Below are 21,388 nucleotides of genomic sequence, written 5' to 3'. Positions count from 1 at the left end.
GACTAGATGCTTGCTGCATTGCAGCCCCACAGCGGGGAAACCACTGGAGCATCCACACCTGCTGGCTGTGGGGGACAGAGGGCGATGGGCACTTTGCCAGCTTGATAGCCTGAGGTCAGCAGCGTGGGAGTAGCTCCCATACTGCAGCCCACCGTGAGCAGAGGCTTTTCCTGGCTCTCCTGCAGCTACGGGCAGTGGAGAAGCAGGCTAAGCCCTGCCTGTCCTGTTTCCCTTTGCAAGACCCTGCCTACGCAGCTCCATCCGGTGCTTGGTGCCACGCCAGCTGTGCGTGTGTAGGGCACGAGCATTAGTCCGTGGCCATCTGCTGCAATCCACCAGCTCTGGCAGGGCCAGCGGGAGCTGGACCGGCCTGGCCTCCTCTTCCAGCCTGATGCAACCCTGCTCCTGCTGGGCAACGGGCTCCTGGGGGAAAGCCTGCCCCTTGCTCACACCTGCCGGGCAGGGTCCCAGGCAGGTCTGAGCCTGCTGGGGGGAGCACACTGGGATGGAGCTGGCCACAGTGCTGGATCCTGCCAGCACCCACACCCCTGTGCAGAGCCAGGATGCGGCCATGGCGAGCAGCTGCTCCTCTGCACCCGTGTTTATGACCAGCAAAAAGCAAGGGGCAACCCCACTTTGACTCAGCAAGATGCCATCAAGGTGGCTGCCGAGGAAAGGGAGCAGATGCAGCTAAATGGCTCCATGGCTTTAATTTTAAGAGACATGTGGGGTCAGCCTGGCAGACAGCAGCAGGCAGGGGACCCCAAGGGCACCTGGGTTGCCACCAGCTGTGGGGCCTGCTGAAGATGCACTTCCTTGCACAGGAGGTGGCGGGAGGGGTCAGAGGCCAAGGAGCGCCAGAGCCGTGGGTTGCACTGAGTTTTATTGGAGTCACAGAGATCTTTCCAAAAAAAAAATCCTCAGACCAAGAGAGAAAAAACAGCAAAAGTAACAACTTAAACCTTCCCAAACTGGGTGGTAATGGGAAGGAGCAGGATCTGCAGGACTCTGCCTTCGAGGTGCCTCAAGGCACGCCAGAATCACCCGAACCCAAGATTTATGTCGGAGGGATCTTGCCCAGGATCGGTGCCCTCCTGCTACCTGGACGAACAAAACCAAACCCAGCCCTGGACCCCAAAGCCCAGAGGCTGCACGTGCCCCCTTGCCCTGTGCTGGTACCACCAAGCGCCGGGCCAGGGGCAAGGCCCAAATCTGCCAACACCCAGATGACGCAACCAGCTCCAGACTCAGCCCAGCACAGACAGCAGACACCTTCCCCATTTGCACCCAGTGTGCAGCCCACACCCCTCCCGTTGGCATGGCCTTCGCCTGCCTTCCCAGGGGAGAGAAAGCCACTTCAACAGGGAACGGCAAACCTGCGCACACCAGTCCAGGGCCTGGATGCATCTGGACCCTTTCTTTTAACAGCAGGTTTTACTGTGGTGCCCTTTAAACCCAAGTGATCCAGTGATACCAGCTGGCACGTCCCTATTCAAACCCTTCTGGTGGGTGGGAGGTGGAAGATAGGCCTCACAGCCCCATCACAGCCTTCTGCTCAATCAATAGCACAGGGCAGGGAAGCAGCAGCACAAGCGCCCCAGCACAGGCCCCTCCTGGCAGCCACTCACAGCATCTCAACAGGAACCACCACACTCATTTGCTCCAGCTCAGCTCAGCCCCTGGCACGTGCTGAGGAGCAAATACTTGTAGCAAGAAGCAGCAGCATCAGGCCGTGTTGCCTTGGAGAAAGGGGTGCCAAGCGAACCTGGGGACTGAATGCTTTCCATGCCGGGCTTGGACAGCCTTGCCTGGCGAATAACACCCCAGATGGCCATCTACTCTGAGCACTGCAGTCGTATTTCAGCAGCTGAGAGATGACAGGGGGGCAGGGGGAAGGCTGGGGAAGTGAGCAGACATCCCTCAGAGCTGATGTGGAAGGCAGGGAGGAAACCTCCGCCGAAAGGACTGCAGTCCGCCAAACAGGGGCACGAGGGGAAGGCGCTTGCGTAGCCAGGGGTAACTCCTCTCTGGTGGGAGCACGGGCCGGCCCGCCTCACATAAACATGTCGTCGTATCCGGGAGGGGGGAGGTGATCCGGGTTGGGCCTGCAGAATCAGGAGACAACATTATGATTTGAGTTATGCCCCCCCCAAAACCCCACCCGCAGGGCAACAGGAAGGGGTCACAGGGCTCCAGGTCACCACCAGCAGAAAGAGCCCAGAGCAGCTGCCTTCAGCAAGGCTGGCACCCGTCCGAATACCTACCTGGCTGCATTGGAGCCTGGCGGGCCAAAGGGGTCAAACCTGGCGCCAGGTGGAACTGCCCCTGGAGGAAGCCGGCTTGGGAGGCCAGATGAGGGGTCGATGCCAGGCAACGGGTAGCCTGACCTGCGTGGGTCAGCAATCATCCCGCCGCGCCGGCCCCTGCAAGGGGGAAGGAAAAGGAGAGCAGGGTCAGCATCGGCTCCATGGGGAGAGGCGCAGGATGCAGCACGACCTGCCCTTGCATGCTTGCACCTGGACCAGTGAGACCTGTGGCCCGATTCTCATGTGCAAGCAGGCCCCTGTGCTCCATGCTGGCGATGCAGCGCAGCCCCAGGGTGCTGAGAACCATGCCCTTCTCCTAAGGCCTGGCCAGGGCAGCCTTTGGGCCTGTCTGCCCTGGTATGGGGGCAGAGATGCGTTTGGTAGCACGACCAGAAACATGGCACAGCCTGCGCTGCACACTGATGAGCTGTGGACAGACCCCAGGCCCAAGGAAACCCCTCTTCTGTCTTAGGCCACCTTAACCGCCGGTGCTACCTCTACCTGGTGCCTCCTAGAGAGGTCATTGCACTGAAGATGAAATGCCTTTGTGAGAGCAGTGGAGCATGGCGCCTTCCCCATCCCCTCTCGCTGCTACGTGGGGCTAAAAACAGACAACCGGTTGGATCACATCAGAGCGTTTTGTGCTGCCTCAAATCCAGACGTTACAGACCGCGGAGCATTAGGTACCTATTCAAATCGATGCATTGCTTTGGTCACGGCTAATTCAAGCTAATTGCCATTGAAGCTTGTGTGTAAACAACTGTCTGTGCCTGTTTGGATGTGAGCGATATGCCAGCCAATGCAGGGCCACATCCGACCGGGTGTCTGTTTTAGCCTAGGATCACTCTACATCCACCCCTTGGCTCTTTTCCAGCCCTCCTGCCTGCCCTCCAAAAAGGCAAAAATCTGATCCCGGGCCTCCGGGGCGGTGAGGAGCTGGCTCGTGTCTCCAGGGGCTGGTTCTAGTGTAGGATCACAGGAAGGGACCTCACAAAGTCACGTCTAGTCCAGCCCCCTGCTCACGCCAGGAGCATCACCAGCTAAACCATCCCAACCCGCTTTTGAAAACGTCCCGGGATGGAGATTACACAACTCCTCTGGGCTCCTGTTGCAATGCCTGACCTCTTTCAGAGTCAGAAAATTCATCTCCAGCCTAAATTCTTCCCTGCTGCCACTTGAGGTCATTGCTCCTAGCTCTGCCCAGCTTGGCTGTGTTCCCCTCTGACTGCGGATGGCTTCCCCACAACAGGCGAGGCTGGTGCACACAGCAGACGTGATGCATCAGTCCGGCATCCTCCTGGCCCCAGCCCAAAGGCTCCTGCCGAGCTCATGCTGCAGGGTCACATATGGGACCAGAGAAGGGGGCAAATCCTTCCCCCCTCCCTTCCACCAGCTTTCGGGGCCACCGAGGTGACAGCTGGCAACATGCTAAATGCAAGGCTTACACGCCCTGAGCTTCATGGTCAGCCTCGTCTTATCAGAGGAATTACTGCGTGTTAAATGAATCCAAGCTGATTATTCAGGCGCCCCAAGCTGTAGGAGCCCATTGTGAGATCAAAACCACATTTGGGTTTTGCCAGCACCAAGGGGGAGTCCCTTGCCCTCTGCATGCAGCAACTGCCCCACCGGCATCCACATGGGAAACCTAGGCACGAATTGATTTAAGGGATTTTGGAGGCATCCAATGCATCCCACCCCACCACAAGCAGGACACGGCTGCTCTCACTTCCAAGGGGGCACCGGAAAGGCTGTGGAGGTGGGTGGAGCGCCCCATCTCCCCAGCCATACTCACCCAAAGGGGTCCAGGTCCTCTCCGCCCACTGCAAAGGGGCCCAGGGGAGATGGCCTGCAAGACAAGACACAGTGACTGCGAGGCGGGACACCAGCTATACAGAGCCGTGCACTTCGGTGGGGTGCCACGTGCAGGAGGCAGCGCGAGGGAGCAGGAGGATGTGGCGGACATGCACAGGGTGCGTGTCAGAGCGTGTTAGCAGTGGAGGCTGCGGTTCTTCACTGGGACCATGCCCAGCTCCAGTGTGCTGCAGACCTGGAGCCGGCACTGCCATGGCCAGCCCCAGGCACTGGGCCAGCCCCTGTGCACGTGGACACTGGTGCCGTGGCCTGGAGAGCAAGGCGTGCAGGTCAGTGTCCTGTAGGGCCCAGGTGGGGAGGGGGTTTTCACAGGGCACTCTCCAGCCCCCATTTCACCCACAGCTCCTTGCCAGGGATGCTGGTGGCAGGGTCCTGCACCCCCACGACTCCGAAACACACCTGCCAGCTGAAAACTACACCTGCTGGCTCCTTCTTCTGCCAGCCAACGTGGGCAGACATGGGGTGAGGGGGCTTGGGGCTGCTCCTGCATCCTTCAGAGCCATGGTGCAACACCAAGGCTGGGGAGAAGGCAGCTGGGAGGGGACACGGGGCGCATGGGGGCAGCACAGGTGGCCTCTGTGCTCTGCCACCCCCTTCCTGCCCCCTCCACCCCACTCACCAGGGGGGCTCCCTGCTGAGCGGGGGCTGCCGGGGCGGGATCCTCAGGGGGTCGTAGTCGTGGTGGGAAGCTGGTGGGACCGTCCTCTCCGGCTTGGACTCCTTCTTGTTGTCCTTCTCCTTGTCAGTCCTGAATGGGGAGATGATGCCCGAGACGATCCTCGTCCTCAGCTCCTCCACGTTCTTGTACACCCTGCGGGGACGGAGAGGGATGGCTGCTGGGCACACGCTGGGGCCACCTGCCCCACTGCCAGCCTGAGGGATTGGGGAGCTGGGCCATCGTGCTAGCACAAGGGTGGGCAAAACGTAGCCCGGGGGCCAGATGTGGCCTGCCAGGCCATTCTATCCAGCCTGCGAGGTCCCTAAAAAATTTAGAAAATTAATATTTATCTACCCCCCAGCTGCCTGTCACGTGGCCCTCGATGGCTTGCCAAAACTCAGTAAGTGGCCCTCTGCCCAAAATAATTGCCCACTCCTGTAATGGCAGCTTGCAGGGAGGACAGGGGGGAACAGGCGCCTCTCATCCCCTGGCTGGCCCCGTCCAGGCACACGCTCCTCTACCCTGTATCTTCTTACAGGACCCCCGTAGGGGTGAGTGCGATGGGAACGTGGCACCGCACATGTTCAAAATACCGCAAGGACCCACTGAAAAGCCCGTGGCCCCTTGGCAGACCCGGCCCATGGCTGCAGCTACCCACGTGTGGGCGCAAAGCTTCCCCGCTCGCAGCCAGGGACGTGCCGGGCTGCCCCTCGCTGCTGCCCCTCCCTGGCTCTCAATGGCTCCAGCCCCGCTCGCCCGGGCAGTTACATGTGGAAGTCGTCCAGGTGCTCCGGGTCCACGTAGTCCGCCACGTTCAAGGTCACGTCCGCCACCTGCAGTGAGCTGCGGTCCTGGGCGAGGGCAAGGAAGGGCCGTGTCAGCTGCCAGCGGATGGGAGCAGGCGCCACGGCCCGCTCCCCGCCTGCACACCCAAGCTGCCAGGGCAGCTGGGTCCCCGGGGCACGTCTCCCACCCGTGGCGTCGGGGATGGAGCTGCCTGGGCACGAGGGAGGGCCCCGAGCTCCCCCCAGGCGTGGGCTCACCATGACATTGAGGATCATGCTGGTGTCCACCATGATGGCCTTGAGCAGCAGCTCCTGGCTGTCGTCCTGGGCCTGGTACCGCAGCGTGTACAGCTCCTTGTCCACGTGCCACCCTGCCGGCAGCAGCTCCGACTTCCTCTCGTTGGGACCCGCCTGGGGGGCAAGCACGGCTCAGGGCGGCGGCATGCACAGACCCCCTTAGGCCGCCCCTAAGGGCCTGCCACAAGGGACGGGTGCCGTGCCCCAGCACTGGCAGAAGCGAAAGCGAAAGCGGGCTGGGGGGTCGCCCCGCACTCACCCGGTCGCCGGCGCCCAGGCAGCGGTAGCCCTGCGTGACCAGCTCCCAGTGCACGGCGCACAGCAGCGCGTCCTGCGCCCGGCTCAGCCCCGCCAGCGCCCACGCGTGCAGCACCTCCAGCCCCGCCATGCTCGTTCCCGGCTGCGCAGCTGCGCCGCCCCGCCCCGCCCCGCCCCGCACGGCACCGCCTCCTGTGGGCGGGCACACGCTGCGGGAGGGGCGGGGCGGCGCGGGGCGGCGCGGCACACACGTGGGCGGACGCGTGCGTGTGTTGGGGGGAGGGGTCATTGTGTGTGCGCATGTGTATGTCTTGGGGGGGGAAGAGCCAGTGTGTCGGTTGCATGCACGTGTGTGTGTGTGTGTGTTGGGGGGCCAAATGTCAGGGTCACACGTGGGTGTGTGCATGGGGAGGGCAAGAGCTAGGATCACGTGTGTATGTGTGTGTGTTGGGGACCAAGGGCCAGGGTCACGCATGGGTGTGTGCATGGGGAAGGGGAGAGCTAGGATCGTGTGTGTGTGTGTGTGTGTGTGTGTGTGTGTGTGTGTGTGTGTGTGTTGGGGACCAAAGGCCAGGGTCACACATGGGTGTGGGTGTGTGCATTGGGAGGGCGGGAGTTAGGATTGTGTGTGTGTGTGTGTGTGTGTGTGTGTGTGTGTGTGTGTGTGTGTGTGTGTGTGTGTTGGGGACCAAAGGCCAGGGTCACACATGGGTGTGGGTGTGTGCATTGGGAGGGCAGGAGTTAGGATCGTGTGTGTGTGTGTGTGTGTGTGTGTGTGTGTGTGTGGGGGGGGGGGGGGGGAAACAGGGTCATGTGCATGTGGTGGGAGGCCAAATGCCAGGGTCACATGTGAGTGTGTGCATGGGGGGGGGCAAGAGTTAGGATCATACGTGTGTGTGTGTGTGTGTATTGAGGGGCAAGGGCCAGGGTGACACGTGCGTGTTGGGGGGTTTGCCCCCAGGAAGGAGGCAGTGTTTTCCGTGTCCCCAACCCGGAGGCCGGCCCCTGCCCCTGCCCCGGCCCGTCCCCTCCCTGCACCCGGGCAGGGCTGGAGTGAAGCGGCTCCAGAGGTGCCTGGCAGAGAAGGGCCGCACTGCCCGTCTGCACAGCGCTAGTGGTGCTGAGCATCACGCAGATGCACGCGTGAATCCAGCGCCCACGCGGGGCCCCGTGCCAACCTGGCTCCCAGAACCGAGTTTGGAGGGAGGGTCTGGGACCGGGCGCTGCCCTGCATGTCACCGACCTTCCCAGGCTCCTGCCTCTCCTGTGGGCCCTGCTCCGGCTCCAGGCGCGGGGATGCAAAGGGAGGTGGGGGAGGCCGGCAGCCTGGGGCCCTGCCGGTTTATGGCCTGGCGGTTGCTGGGTGACGGGTGAGGTGACAAGGGCCCCGAGTTCCATGTTCTGAGCTGTCCCAGGGCTGGGCACGGCCTGTCCTCGCCCCTGCCCGCAGCCCCTGAGCATCCACGCGGCAGCTGCATCCATGCGGCAGCCGCTTCCAGGAGGCAGTGGGATTGCCCTGGGAGAAGTGGGGCTCACGCGCAGGTGCCCGGGCAGGATCCAATCCTTTCCCCTGCGTGTGCATGGCAGAGGTGCTGGGCAGCGGGGCTGGCAATGTCAGCATCCTGTTACAGGAGCCGGAGCTGGCTCCGGGCTGGGTGCGAGCTGCTCCAGAGGGTAGGATTCGTTTCCCCTTTCCTGTGTCATCTTTCCAGGCTTCTCTCTCCATCATCCGGAGCGGCGCGGCACGGCACACGCTAGAGGGCTCCCGATGCTTTTGCAAACCCCACGGACGCTCCTGCCAAACCCCTCCCTGCTCCAGCTCCTCTCCCTGCAGCTCCAGGGATGCTGCAAGTGGAGCCCGTTGCTCCTTGTTCTCTCATCTGCCACCAGCCCAGCCCCATCCTCTTTGGGACCACCTGCAGGGAGCTGAAGGCTGCTATTCAATCCCCTCTCGGTCTTCTCTTCTGTAGACTCAATCGGCCCAGTTCCCTCAGCCTCTCCTCACCAGTCCTGTCCCCGGGCCCCAAGCCATTTTCGTTGCCCTCCGCTGGACTCTCCAATTTGTCCACGTTGGAAGCTGTCTGGGTTTTGGGGAAGGGAGGTGGCTGGTTGCTGCAGACAGGACCTAAGAGCCAGGGGTGCTTCACTTGGGCTTTGCAAGTCCCTCCTGGCCTGTCTTTCCACAGGCCCAAAGAGGCTGCCGACACGGGGTGCCCTGCATGAAATGCAGAGCCTGGACCCAGCTGCAGCTAGCGGGAGTGTTTGGAGGTCAGGGCATTCAGAAAGCAGCCCCTGGGATCCCAGCACAGCAGCCAGGGCCTTTGGGTCCCAACATCCCTGTCCACAAAAGGGGATAACGCTCTTCCATCTCGGGGGGCCGTGGGAGGCTCCATTCATGATGCCCGCACAGTGCTTGGAGCATGGAAGCTCTTCACAGGCGGTCAGTGCTGGTCTTATCTCAGCCCCCAGCTAACGAGGGCTATCTGTCTTCTTCCAGAGAAACGGCTTCCCTGGTAACCAGCTGCCTTCCACCTTTTCCTGCGGTTATCCCAGTCCATCGGGGTCTCTCGTTGGATGGGGGAAGAGCAGAGTTTGGCTGCCTGGCTTGCTCGTTCTCACCACCCTTCCCTGCTGCTGATGCAGGACGAGAGCAAAGGGCCCGAGCCCTGGATCACACCTGACTGCAGATGCACCCGGCAAAGGGGACACAAGGTGCCATATGCAGCTCCAGAAAGTCACTGCAAATAGCACCTGCTGCTGCCTCCAGTGCCCTCATGTCCAGCTCGGCAAACATGGACCCGAGAGTCTAACTTGTACGTGCATTTGATTCATAGATTCATAGACGTTAGGGTCGGAAGGGACCTCAATAGATCATCAAGTCCGACCCCCTGCATAAGGGGGACGGACATGCACGTGTGGACTTTGCACGTGCAGCTGCTGGATGAACATACATCCAGCAGCTGCACGTGCAAAAGGGCCAGTTCTGGTTTGCAGACCAGCATATACAGTTGTGCCCTCTGGGCCTGCAAAGCAGACGTGCATTTTCAACCAGCAGCTATTAGAAAACCATTTGCAAACCCACTGCCTATGGTTTGCTAGAGTCTGATCCATGCTTTTGCACCCCCGGCCTCTCCGAAGCAGGGCTTGCCACTAGCAGACCAAGACATTGGCTGACAGAAGCTATTTTAAAGAAAAAGAGTGTATCGCACCACATCCAAGTGGCCTTCGAGCTCACCGCTGAGCTTTTAGACTAACAGCCCCTTTGGCATCTCTCAGACACCTATCGCAATAGCACCAGGCGGCTTTTCAGCAGTTTATTGTAGCAAGGCTATTTCTATGCCTATCATGACCTGCATCATTTCTAATATATGCACCGGACTTCCTCGCTGTGCAAGGAGCGGTTGCAATAGCTTCAGTAACTTTCCTTTCTAGACCCAATTCATTTCCGCCCATAGGAGCTCGGCGGCAGATACGTTGTCAGGAAAGCGGCAAGCCAGACGTCACTGGGGGCAAGTCAGAGCGGTCCAGACCGAGCTGGCGTATAGGAGGGATGCTCTTTGGGAATCACCACGTTGGCTCGTAGAACGGACGGCTTCCTGGATCTCCCTGGCTTATGGCAAATAAATCTTGCACGCTTAATTTCATGAGTGTTAGGAAATGGGCTCTGCTCAAAGCGAGCTTTTCCAGAAAGCCCCTGCCTTCCCACCTTGGCAGATACCCAAAGGCCCAATGCTTTTCCCTGTTGGGACTCAGGGAAGTTTATGCTCTGGACTTTGGTGGGAGTAGGTTTTGGCTGGGACAGCAGGGCAAGAGCATAGCATTTCGCTGCAGGCACCCTGTCCTTTCTGGAGTGGAGCTCCCTGCCCTTCGGGAGGCTGTGATTCAACATAATTAATAAGCACCGAGTGGAGATAACTCAGGGCAAGTCCTCCGGCTCCCCTGGAAGATGCACCACGCCTGAAGGAGCGATGCCTCACAGCCGCCACTCGCAAGCATGATTCATCTCCCCTCGTGGCAGGGCCGAGGCGGAGTCACACCTCTTGCTAACCTCGCCTGTCTGTCCTGGCTCCCTGCGAGGCTGGAAGCTGTCTCTGACGCCCTGGCTGCGTGGGAGTCTGTAGGGATCCGGCCTCTGGCTTTGCACCGGATGCTCGTGCAGCGAGGAGAGGCCCGGGCGCCTGCAGAAATCCTGTCTGCGGGAGCTGGAGCGTATGCTCTCGACTTCATGCTCTCCCGACACATGAAGGGGCAGCTCCGGGTTGTGGCATCAGAAGTTTGAAGCAACGCTGCGGTACAGGCGGGTCCGAGAGCAGGGGCTTGACTGCACGGGTCTATCTGGAAGCAGCCGAGGCCAGGTCTGGCATCAGAAACACGGCGGCAGGGGCACGGGGAGATGGGCAAACTCCCTGGTCTCGAATGCATGGTGGCATGGGTGAGAACATCCCCTGCCCCCCTTCAGTAACAGCTTGGCAGGAGCAGCCCCACAGTTGAAGCTCGTTAAGAAGGAAGGCAGCTCCGCCGTGCCTGATTCAGCTGGGAATGGCAGGAAATGACAGCAGCAGAACGGTTTCCAGCCCTTTGCAAATGATTCACACCCGGCCCGCCATGCCGAGCCCAGGCAGAGTTTCCATCCGTCCATCACACGTCTCGTTTCAGAAGGGCAGCAGTAATGCTTTGCAGACATTCGTGGCAGCCTGGCTCCCCTCCACTCATGCTGACCTTTCATCCGTGGACATGTGGCCAAGCGGATTCCCCCGTGCTCCCATCCACATCGTATTTCATTGATCCGTTTTTCCAAACCGTCCCTATTGTCTAGCCTGGCGCCTGCAATCCTGAGCGTTCAATCCAGAAACTTCACTCGAAGTGTCAAGGACGTCCTGCCTCCAAATTGAAAACATGCCAGGAGGACTGATGGGCCCACGTAAAAACAGCTTGGGGTGTCCCCAGGACTCATCCGGAGCCGCAGCTCGCACGGTTTCCACAGACATCTTGCAGCGCGGAGCTGCGAGTGGCACAAGCCTTGTAGCCTGGCACAGCCGGCTTGTGGGCAGCAGTCGACCCCTGCGCACGGGAGATTTATCCAGCCCTGGTGCATAGGTTTGCCCATCCATCTGCCTGTCCGCGCGAGTTTGCTCGGCCCAGCTGGACTTTCAGTTCCGTGGATGTTTGGTTTCTTTCCAGTGGAAACTTTGCCCCACGAGCGCAGAAGTGAGGCAACTTTCCGGCGGCCCGGCCCCGCTCCGTCCCAGGCGGACTCTAATTGGAGCCGAAGGCTTGGATTTTGCCTCTCCCATCCAAGTGCCAGCCTGAACATCCCCGCTGGCTGGGGAGGGCCCTCCTCTCGGCATCGCCGCTTCGTTTCTTTTCCCTTCCCCTTGCCGAAATGGCTGCCAGTTCTGGGTGGGACGAAGGAGGCTCTAATTGCTTTGTCTTCAGCAATGGCTCTCTGGGAGGATGGACGCATCAGTGACAACTGAGCTATCCTCGGGGTGAATTCAGCTCCATGTGTCTATAATTGAGCGCCGTTTCAGTTGGTTGCCCTTGCGTGTTGAGTCAAGCAGTAACTCCCCTCTGCTCTCATTAGTATGAATGTAGATCTTCCAGGGTCTTTTCAGGGAAAGGCCTGGTAAAAATTCCAGCTTTCCATCCTCATAACTCATACGTGGCAGGCCACGCTCCCAGCATTGCCCTCCCGGGGGGCTTTGAAGCTGAAAGCATCTGACACGACCGTCCGGCGGCCGCTACCCTGAAGGCGTGGGCCGTAGGGAGAGTTTCCATTTCTCCTGGGAAGCTCTCCCTATGTGCAGCGCTGCACAGAAATGTGTGGGTCTTCCCAAGCGGAAGAGCGAGAAACCTGGCTCCGCTTTCTGCATTTATCCGCTTTGCGGGTTGTGCGTCAGTCTTGGGGAGAGGGGAAGGGAGGGGAGAGCTCCCGCCTCGAAGGTAACGTGCTGTTCCTTCCCGGCTAATGACTTGCACTTGCTTTGGCTGGAGCCTGCGGTGCCCCAGCACCACTCCCCATGGAGCGCGGCGCCCCGCGGGGCGGGGGGAGCAGCCGTGCCACGTGCAGGAGCTACGGAGCTGGGGGAGCACTGGGAGTGCATCCAGCTGGGGCTGGGCTGGGTGCACTCTGGTTGAACACAGGGCCGTGCTTTTTCTTTCATGCCAGGGTCTAACCTCGCTCCCTCTTCCTGCCTGCCGGCTTCCTCGCGGTCCCTCGAGGCTGGCAGGTATTGCAAGCAGGGATGGAGCAGGTCTGCATGGGGCCTGGAGGAGAGTGACCTCCCGCCGGGGAAGCAGCGGGGGGCTTGGATGGGGCCGCGGGGTCCAGTGTAGGAGTGCGGTGGGGAGCACTCTGGATGCACCATCACAGGCCAAGTGTGCGATCCCAACCTGCCAGGCTGGGCGGAGAGCGGGCTCTGGATCCCCACCTCGTGCAGTGGGCATGCCCAGAGTCCCAGCATGTGCCAGCTCTCCTCCCAGTCCATCGGCAGCACCTGAGCATCTGTCGAGCAAGCCCGACGGCCTGTGCTTTCCCAGCACCTCCACGAGATAAGGCAGCAGTGTCCGGAGCTGGCGCCCAGTGGGACCCCCTGGCACGGGGCAGAGGAAGCCCTTTGAGATCAGCAGCGGGGACAGCGAGGCTGACTGGGAGAGCTTGTCCCCTCGGGCAGCCTGTGTGCGGGCACATGTCCGGGTCTCCATCGTGCCCCTCCCAAAAACGGAGCCAGCTGTTCCTGAAACCACTGGCTGCCTCACACTTCATACAAGCTCAGCAGGGCAGGCCGGGGGGTGCTGGTACGTGGCCTCACCCCCACATACACTGCTTCTCGTGCACTAGGGTCTGACTCGCTCCGTGCCTTCTTTAAGGTAGCAACTGATGGCCACGTGCAAGAGCCTTTGCAAGGGAGCAAGACTTAGGAGGACAGGCTGCAAAAGCTAAGGTTATTTAGCTTGGAGAAGAGAACAGTCTTCAAATCCCTGATGGGCGATGACAGAGAGGAAGGAGATGGGCTTTTCTCTGTGGGGGACAGGACTAGGAGCAATGGCCTCAAGCTGGAGAAGACGAGGAACTTTCTGATATGACAGTGGTCTGGCATTGCAACAGGCTGCCCGGAGAGGTGGTGGCATCCCCATCCCTGGAAATCTTCAAAAGCAGGCTGGACAGGCACATGGTTGGGCTGCTTTAGTCAGGGGTGACCCTGCCATGAGCAGAGGGCTGGACTAGCTGTGACCTTGGGAGTCCCTTCCAGCCTGCCTTCCCTATGATCCTATGACTTGCCCTTGCAGGGCTGCGTGGGCTGTAAGCACGGCAAGAGGTGGGTGGCAGGAAAACCCTGGTGAAGATGCCCAGGGAAGATCCTGGAGCAGGGGATGGGGACCGCAGCGTGCATGAGGATGGAAAAGCCAGCGTCCTGCAGGGAAGTGCAGTGGTGCAAGGTGGTGCAAGGTGAAATGAAGAGATGGGCGAACCCGTCCCGATCTGGACAGCACAGAAAGCTGCCCAGGCTAAACCAGCTGGGGAGTCAAAAACATCTGGATGTGACAGTAATGCATCACCTCCTTGTGTGCTCTTGGTTATAGACCCCAGGGTGCCAGGCCTGGGGGGACCTCAGCCCTTGTTCTGGACGCTGCAGAGACTCGTGGGTGTGTTGCGGCTGAAACACGGTGTCTGTCCATGAGAAGCTGAGACGGTGCCAAGACTTGGAGAGGAACCTCGTGGGCAGCTCATCGGGTGCTGGTGGGAGCCGATGGAAACCAGGCAGCCCTGCGCATCGTGGCCACGCTGCATGGTGCATCACGGCCATGCAGACTCCAGTCCGCTCCTCACCCTGGGCAATGCAGCTCCTTCGCCCCCGCGAAGGATGCAGCGTGCACACGGGAGACTCCTGCTCTCCTGCTCTGCACCCCTGCACTCTCCAGAAATCAGGCTTCTCCTGAAGGTGCTGAGCGCGAAGGATGGGCCCTGGGAACATAACTGCGATCCCTTAACGGGGTCTGGGCTCAGTCGCCATCAGCAGAGGCAAAAGCCTGAGAATGGCCCTCGCCAAAGGGAAGGCCCCAGGGGCGAAGCTGGGCCGAGCTGTCCTTGCCTGACCCATTCCCCTCCGCTCCATGAAGTGCCACGAGGGAAGCTGGCTACTCATGCCGGATCCGGACTTCTGAGAACAGCCCCGGGGCACCAGCCACGGCCAAGCAGCCGGAGCCAGAGCGGAGCTGGGAGTGGGTTGTCTGGCGGCCGGCAGCCTCGCGAGGTGCTGCCCATCCCAGGCCAGCTCGAAGCGAACCTCGCGGGGTCGGTGGCACGTGGCAGGCTGAACGACGCATCGGCCCCGCAAGCTCTCCTGGTCCCCTTCGCCTCCATCATGCAAACCACAGCCCTCCCTGACCTTCATACTTTCCCTGCACCTCACCGCTCCCGGTGCACGGGCGCTGGTGCAATGCTTCACTGCTAATGAGGGGAAAAGAAAACAGATTTCTCAATCTGCTGGCCGGGCACCCACGCCTGCGCCTGGGACGGGAGGGCTGGCAGCCAGCTCCTCCGAAGCGGATGACTACACGGCCTGCCCTTTCCAAGGCTGCTTCTGTTTCCGTGACGTCCTTCGCGCTCAGCCAGCGGTTCCAAATCCCCACGTAATTCAGGGCGAATATTGGCCTCCAGGCAATCAGTGCTCTTAAACTAGCCCGGGGGCACTGGCTCTGCAGACGCGGCAGCTGCGGCGTGGGAGGAATGAGTTGGAGGAGGCCGGGGCTCTGGGTAATCTCTTCTCTGTCGCTCTCCAGCTGCAGCCCTGGTGCTTGGTTTTCAAACCGATGCTCTTTTCTGGTGATGCCAACCTGGAGGCTCGCTCCGCTCCTGTAAATCATCCTGGCCCTTATGAGGTTACCTAGGAAGCACCAAGCCCACTGACCGGGTCAGTGCAAGCACTTCAAGAGAGTTCACAAGACATGAATATTCATTTTATGCAAACCGAGGGTGAGAGCCGGTGGCCGGCACGGTTCAAAGCTGAGACCTGGGCATCCAGGGGTGGGGGGACACCTGGCTTGCATTCACGTCCCCATAGCCGCTCTCCTGAACTTGCTTTTCATATAATGCAGGAACCTCGGTACTGGGGACCGGGGCAAGAGGCTCTTTAAGGGGTGGGAGCTTTGGTTTGACCCCAGGCACCTTCAGAAGGAGCCTCCTGGGTGCATTGAAAGATGAGCAGAGTGGGTCAGGGGGGGACATGCTCAACACCCCCTGCCCCGGGCTGGTCCCCGAGCTGCCCTGAAAGCTTCCCCGTTGTATTCCTTTCCCTTCCCTCGTGCTCGATACCGCTGCAGCTTCCACGATTATTCCAAGGGAGGAAACACCATGCGAAGACACAGTGCCTGCAGTGCCCCTGCTCAGAGCCCGGCCGTCCTGCTCGTGCTCCTTCCCACAGCCTTCAAATGAGCAGCGCGGTCCAGCGGACAGAGCACGGGGCTGGCCTTGGAGCCCCACGTTGCACCCCCAACGCTGCTCTCGTGTAAAAGCCCTGATCCACCTGTGCACGGGGCCTTGAGCCCCTGCTCCCTGTCCTGCTGGACACAAGCGTCCCAGCCGTGCACATTTAGCAGGAGGCTAACGAGGGTGCAGGCGTTTCGCCCACTGACCATGCGAGCCCTCCTGATTGCTTCAGCGGGTGAGTCACGGCTCTGCGTCTGCGATGCTCTCACTTCGAGCACAACTTTCACCATTGCTTTCGAGCACTGTGCTGGGAAGCTATTAGACCAGGCCTTTCTAATTGCCTCCAAGGCCTCCTGGCAGCCCCCGTCAAAGAGCATTTATGTCTGTTTTCAAAAGCAAAACTTAGGCATGTTCAGCACTGGGAAAGTGCTAATTTGCTTTACATTTAACATCGTTGTTGATAGATATATTGCTTCAGCTACATGTTTTTTCACAGCCTGGTTTCTCTTGCTGCTACTGCTGCTAACGGCCTGACATGTGGTTTGAATTTTTTCCCTGTAGCAAAATCCTCTGTCTTTCGCCATGTGCGCTGCTGGGACCGTCTTTCCAAGAAATCAGGTTTCCTGGGAGAAATCAACCCGTGAAGCCAAATGTTCTTAGAGTAACCACTGACATTTCAAAGAATAAAGTAGCCCCGTGCAAAAAAATGTGGACAGTTGGTTGTGAAGCAATGCCAGATCCCGGGCTGTTGAGTCATGGTATAAGGTCATACATTCCTCTTATAGCATTAGGTTTCTTTCCAGGATGGGTGACGATGGCAATGGGCTCCCGTGTCTCTTCGTAGCTTTGCAGTGAACGCAGGTCTTAGCACGCGGGCATTATCCTTAACCTGTTGGGTGGGGGGCACTCCAAAATCTCCCCTGGATGACGTCCTGCACCGATGCTGTTCCATCCTCCTTCCCCCCGGCCACGCTTGTCCCCCTTGTTAGGTGCACAAGGTCTCAGGGAACAAAGAGACGTGGACCTGAGCTGAACGTGGCCTTGGCGCAGCGTGGGCCCTGGCCCATGCCTTCTCTGCAGCGCAGCAGGAAGCTGGTCAGGACTCAGACCATTAGAAAGTAATCATCGTGTCTGGCATGGTCACTTGTTTCTTGTAAAATTTGCTTCCTCCAGCTCATCAGGAGCAAATTAGACCCAGGGGAGCGTGCAGGAAAGCCGCGTGGCTCTAAGGGAGGGCGGCAGTGCGGTCGCACGGCCAAGCCCGCACAGTCTTGACCAGACCCTTCCTACCATTATATACTGCCCCTGTTCCTGTCGCCCTCAAAGACAACACGGTCACGTCTGAGTGCCAGCTGCAGGCAGCCAGCGTCTCTCTCTGTGCCCCGTGGGCACGGATGTCACGTGGCAAGAGTCCCCAGGAGGGTCTGCTTCCCTGGACAGAGCTGTTGAGTAATGTGCAGCATTTGCTGTTGAGAAGGGACGGCGATAAAGAGATATTGTTTCCCTAATGGTCACCCTCCTCCTCCATCCCGCTGCTAATTCCTTTGGGACGTGCGCCGAGACCTAGTTGGGTTCAAGGATGCCACGCCAGATAAATGCCTGGAGGGAGGTGAGGTGATGCACAGACTGTGATGTCAAGCGATGAGCCAGGGTCCCAGAGGGCCGGCGGGGTGCGGGGTATGTGTGTGTTCGGCTCTAGGCCCGTTCTGAAGAGATGGGCCAAGTCTGGGTCGAATCTAGATCCTCAGATCTGACATCGGAGCATTTGACCTGGGGCTGTTTGGGCCGGGCTGTCCTCCCCGCGTCTCCCTGCCCATCAAGAAGGCACCACTGACCATGCCATGGTAGGGTTTGCTCTGGTCCTTGGCACTAGCCATCTCACGTAAGACACATGTCAATGCATTGGTGTAGTACTCAGGAACCGTGGGCTCTAGAGCGGTGGTGCAGTCTCCATCCTTGGAGGTTTTGAAGACCTGGCTAGACAAAGCCCTGTTTGGGATGATGGAGTTGGGGCTGGTCCTGCTTGGAGCAGGGGGTTGGACTGGATGTGACCTCCTGAGCTCCCTTCATCCCTCATTGTCTATGAGTCTCCGATACTCAGTGTTGCACCTACACGGCACGGCGGGTTGCAAGGAGAGTACGAGACAAGAGGCAGCAGGTGGCTGCAGGCAGAGGTCGAGGGACCGACGGGACGGATCTGGCGGACGTGAAGAACAGCCGCTCTGCGACCCTGGCCAGGACCTTCCCGCAGGCACCGGGCTTTGCACTTCAAGGAGGTCGAGGCTCTTCTTGCCGTACGTGCCTGGGAAGTGCCGGCCGCAACTTCCGCGCCAGGAGTCTTTCCCAGCAACCCCGAGGTGAGCGTCCGAGCAGCTGGCGGGGGCTCCCCGTGGTCCCGGCGGGGTGGGCTTCACAGCTGGTGCCTTCTCCCTTCATGTGGCCGCTCATGCAAGCCTGGCGCGGGGGCTTGTTCCATTTAACCCTGGCAACACTTTGCGCTCAGATCAATCAGCAAATTGCTAGCCAGCCGCATGCCCTCTCGAACAGGAAACCGCACGCGCTGTGTAAACACTCGGCTCCTGGTTTGTATTGGAAAAACAATCTGTTTAGACGTATGCACAACCATTGCCATCCCAGGCCTGCCCTGCCGGCAGGGCCGCCCGCCAGATCCCCTTACAGAGGAGCCGACGAGTAGCTGAAACCCCATCGCAAGGCAGGTTTTATCATTTAATTGAAATCAGAACCAGGGTCTGCAGGCTGATACTGCCGCCTCCGGCACGAGGTAGTTATCTCTGCCTAATGGCCCAATAATGGGTGTCTGAAGCAATTTAGGGCCTTGCGTTGCAATTTGAGGTATGGACTCCCGGATGGTATGTACCAATCAACGTTTTTTCCAGTTCGCTAATTAAGATACAGAGTCAAAGCCATAAAAATGCGGGGCTGGATCTTGAAAGGGAAAATTCTCCTGGAGGTGCCAGGTGTTATTAAAAAGAGGAGGGAGAGAAAGAAGGGAGCAGGGGGAGAGGTGTAGCCACGAGCTGACAGAGGCAGGAGTGGAAAAAGAAACCCCGCCGGAGCGGCGGGTCCGCGCCTGCCGGAGATAAGGTGTCTCTGAGGGGTGCGGCAGGCTCTTGCTTATACTGGTGGCTTTGGGGGGACACGGCACGGGGCCACGCTCCGTGCTCATGCACCTACAAAATGCGAGCGATGCTTCTGTCCCTAGATGAGTTCTGCGCTTACACCCAGGATTTGGCCCTTGCGTCTGCCCGGGGTGCACCAGAGCTGCAATGCCAGCTGCCTTTGCACCAGCCCGGCTGTTTCCAACAGGAGGCACCGGGCAAGGGAGAAAGGCCCTGAAATGGGAGCAGGAGAGGGCACCCAGGGGAGAGCCCAGGACCCAGCGGGCAGCACGTAGCAACACGCAGGCTGCCCCTCGCCCGGCCGGGCAGGTCTCAGTGCCCGCGTGCAGATGGAGAGCCGACGCCGACACATGTAAGGCATTAGCCTTTGTCAAGCAGTCCTTTCTGGTAGGACTTTGTTCTTCATTTCCTACAAATTAAATTTTCTGGGGGATGTGTTTGGATTGTGAAATGGTTTTGAAAATAGTTCCTCTGGGTTTTTTAATTTCCTTTGTATTAACGTTTTTACGACGTTGAGAAGCCGACAAAAAAGGGAAAAAAAGGAAAAGTAGGGCAAAAGAAAAAAGAAGGCATGCAAAGTCCTCAAAACCCAGGAGAGGGTGAATGAGAGGAGAGCGCAAAGGAGGAGCTCCGAAACCCTGGCCCAGGCCCAGAGACAAGCTCTCCTCCGCGCTGCCGTGTCTCATTTCCCCCACCTGTTAAAGCAGGCGTCTCTCGGACCCCAAACGGGTTCCCACGTCCTTGTCTAGCCTGATTGTTCACACCTCGATGAGTTTAATGCCCTTGCGTGCAAGGGAGTTTCATCCTCCCCAATGGGGAACTGAGGCACAGAGCTGCAAAGGGGCACACCCAAGGCTATCTGGGGCATCTGTGGCAGAGCAGCTTCTTGAGGCCATGGATGATGGTCTCGCTGTCTTGCCTTTCTCTGGCTCTGGAGGCATTGCCAGCTCTTGGGGTTTCCCAGGGAGCCTCATAGTCCTTGGGGTCTCCCATCAAGCCTCGGCCCCAGCAGCCACATGGGGCGAGGGTCCCCCAGCTGTGCCCACTTCTGCTCTGAGCAGCTTCCAGGCACGGAGACCCAAAGGCCCTGGCCGGCTAGCCCCGTTCTCCGCGGGGAGGCGGGGAGAAGTCAGTTGACCCTTCTCCTGGGTGCGCTCGTGGGTGGATTGCGGTTCCTCCGGCCCACCGGGCCAGGCAGGTTTTCCGGACCTCCACGTGTGCTGGTAACCCAGGCGAGCCTGGAACGAGCCTGCCACCCCGAGGGCCGAGCCATTACCCAAACCGCCGGGCCGGTCTCCGAGCCGAGGGACAGATGTGAGTGCCCATAATTAAAGGCCAGGCTCATTCCTGCTGACCCTGGGAGGCACGAAATTACTGGGGAAATGCCCTCCGCAAGCATTGTTTCCATCTGACCCCCTCGCCCCAGCCGCAGCCATTAGCAGGCTAAATTAGTCCATCTCGGGGCGATGTAGCAGCTTCCCCAGTGGGGTCCAGTAAGGGGTGGGACTGGGACCGTGCCATCTGCTCAGCCCGGCTCCCTTCTCCATCCCTTTTTGCTGATGCACTGACGGGAGGGGAGCACATTTGCATTTCATGCCCCTCGCTGGGGGATGCATCGCTGAGCCCTCAGGGCAGTGGGTCCGCGGCAGACCTGAAGGGTGCCCGCATGGCACGTCTCGGCAGGGGCTAACGCCAGCCCTCCGAGCAGCTCTGCCTTCTCTCCGTCTTGTTCCCTCAGCAAGCGGAAGTGGAATTTCCTTCCCATCTGGTTCAGCAATGGACAAATTAGCACCATTTCAAAGAGACTCAGCAGCATCCAGACAAGAGGTCTCCATGTTTATTTGGAACATATTTCACCAGGGGGCTCGTGTGAAGATGTCAGCCTCCCGTCTCCCCGGGCCTCCTGGCACTGCCCTGCCGGGGAGTCTGGCGTGCGTGCGAGATGCCTGAGCTCAGTGCTTCCTTCCCCAGGGCGTGAGAAATGGGTCTAAGCAAGAGGCAGAGAGCAGAGGCGGGGATGTCTCCAGATCGACCCGTCTCCCCGGCTCCATCAGCGGAGCCCAGAGAGGACAGCGCCGAGATGGAAAGAGCCTCAGCACCCGGATGGGAACATCTACAAGAGACTTTCCTGCATGTGACAGTGTGCTGGGGCTGGCAGAGCTCGTGCAGCGCTAGCTCCCGAGTGGCGTTCATCTATTAAACTTCCTCCCAGCGTTTCATCGCCTGATGGAGATACGGCGCCGACTTCTGCGCGTGACAGGCCGCGGAGGATAGCGCTGTCTTTGCCCTCTCAAGCACGACCCGGGACCACCACTGTCCTCACACACACCGGGCTATTCTGCCACCTTTCCTCTGCCCTGTGCGTGATGTCTGTCCCCCGAGCAAGCCAAGTCTTTGCTTTCCTGAATGTGCCCCAGGTTTCTGAGCCCCGCCTGTGCTGATCCGTCCCATCCCTCGGCTGGGACCTGGTGGCGGAGGCGAGGGCATGAGCCCTGGAGGCATGAGGGTGCTCCTTTCCCCCCACTTTTGACCCCAGCCCCATGCAGCGGTGAGGATTCACAACACCTGGGCTTGCACCCATCCTCATTTGGCTCCAATCTGGATGATTCGCAGCCCCTGGGGAGTCGCAGGCTGACAGCCAC

At 59.7% G+C, this 21,388-nt stretch overlaps 1 protein-coding gene across 1 annotated transcript; it reads right to left on the bottom strand.

The window, feature by feature from the left end:
- Positions 1 to 866: 866 nt before the first annotated feature.
- Positions 867 to 6,336, bottom strand: PSMF1 (proteasome inhibitor subunit 1). Its single transcript, XM_014608815.3, has 7 exons — positions 6,178 to 6,336; positions 5,880 to 6,032; positions 5,605 to 5,687; positions 4,798 to 4,989; positions 4,099 to 4,152; positions 2,265 to 2,423; positions 867 to 2,105 (listed from the first exon to the last, which is right to left on the bottom strand). Exons 1-7 carry the CDS (start codon positions 6,304 to 6,306, stop codon positions 2,054 to 2,056), a joined length of 822 nt encoding a protein of 273 aa, XP_014464301.1. The 5' UTR covers positions 6,307 to 6,336; the 3' UTR covers positions 867 to 2,053.
- Positions 6,337 to 21,388: the final 15,052 nt, after the last annotated feature.

Source organism: Alligator mississippiensis, chromosome 9, assembly GCF_030867095.1.
Source record: "Alligator mississippiensis isolate rAllMis1 chromosome 9, rAllMis1, whole genome shotgun sequence".
Classification (NCBI taxonomy): Eukaryota; Metazoa; Chordata; order Crocodylia; family Alligatoridae; genus Alligator; species Alligator mississippiensis.
Note: the sequence above shows the minus strand (reverse complement) of the source record. Positions and strands in the feature narration are given on the sequence as shown.

What these genes read in the sequence shown, in the direction of transcription:
- PSMF1 (XM_014608815.3), bottom strand. Translation starts at nt 6,306, where the DNA reads ATGGCGGGGCTGGAGGTGCTGCACGCGTGGGCGCTGGCGGGGCTGAGC. An exon ending in GCCTGGGCGCCGGCGACCGG is followed by an intron (nt 6,033 to 6,177) that starts GTGAGTGCGGGG and finishes CTTGCCCCCCAG; the next exon opens with GCGGGTCCCAACGAGAGGAA. An exon ending in GCATGATCCTCAATGTCATG is followed by an intron (nt 5,688 to 5,879) that starts GTGAGCCCACGC and finishes GCCCTCGCCCAG; the next exon opens with GACCGCAGCTCACTGCAGGT.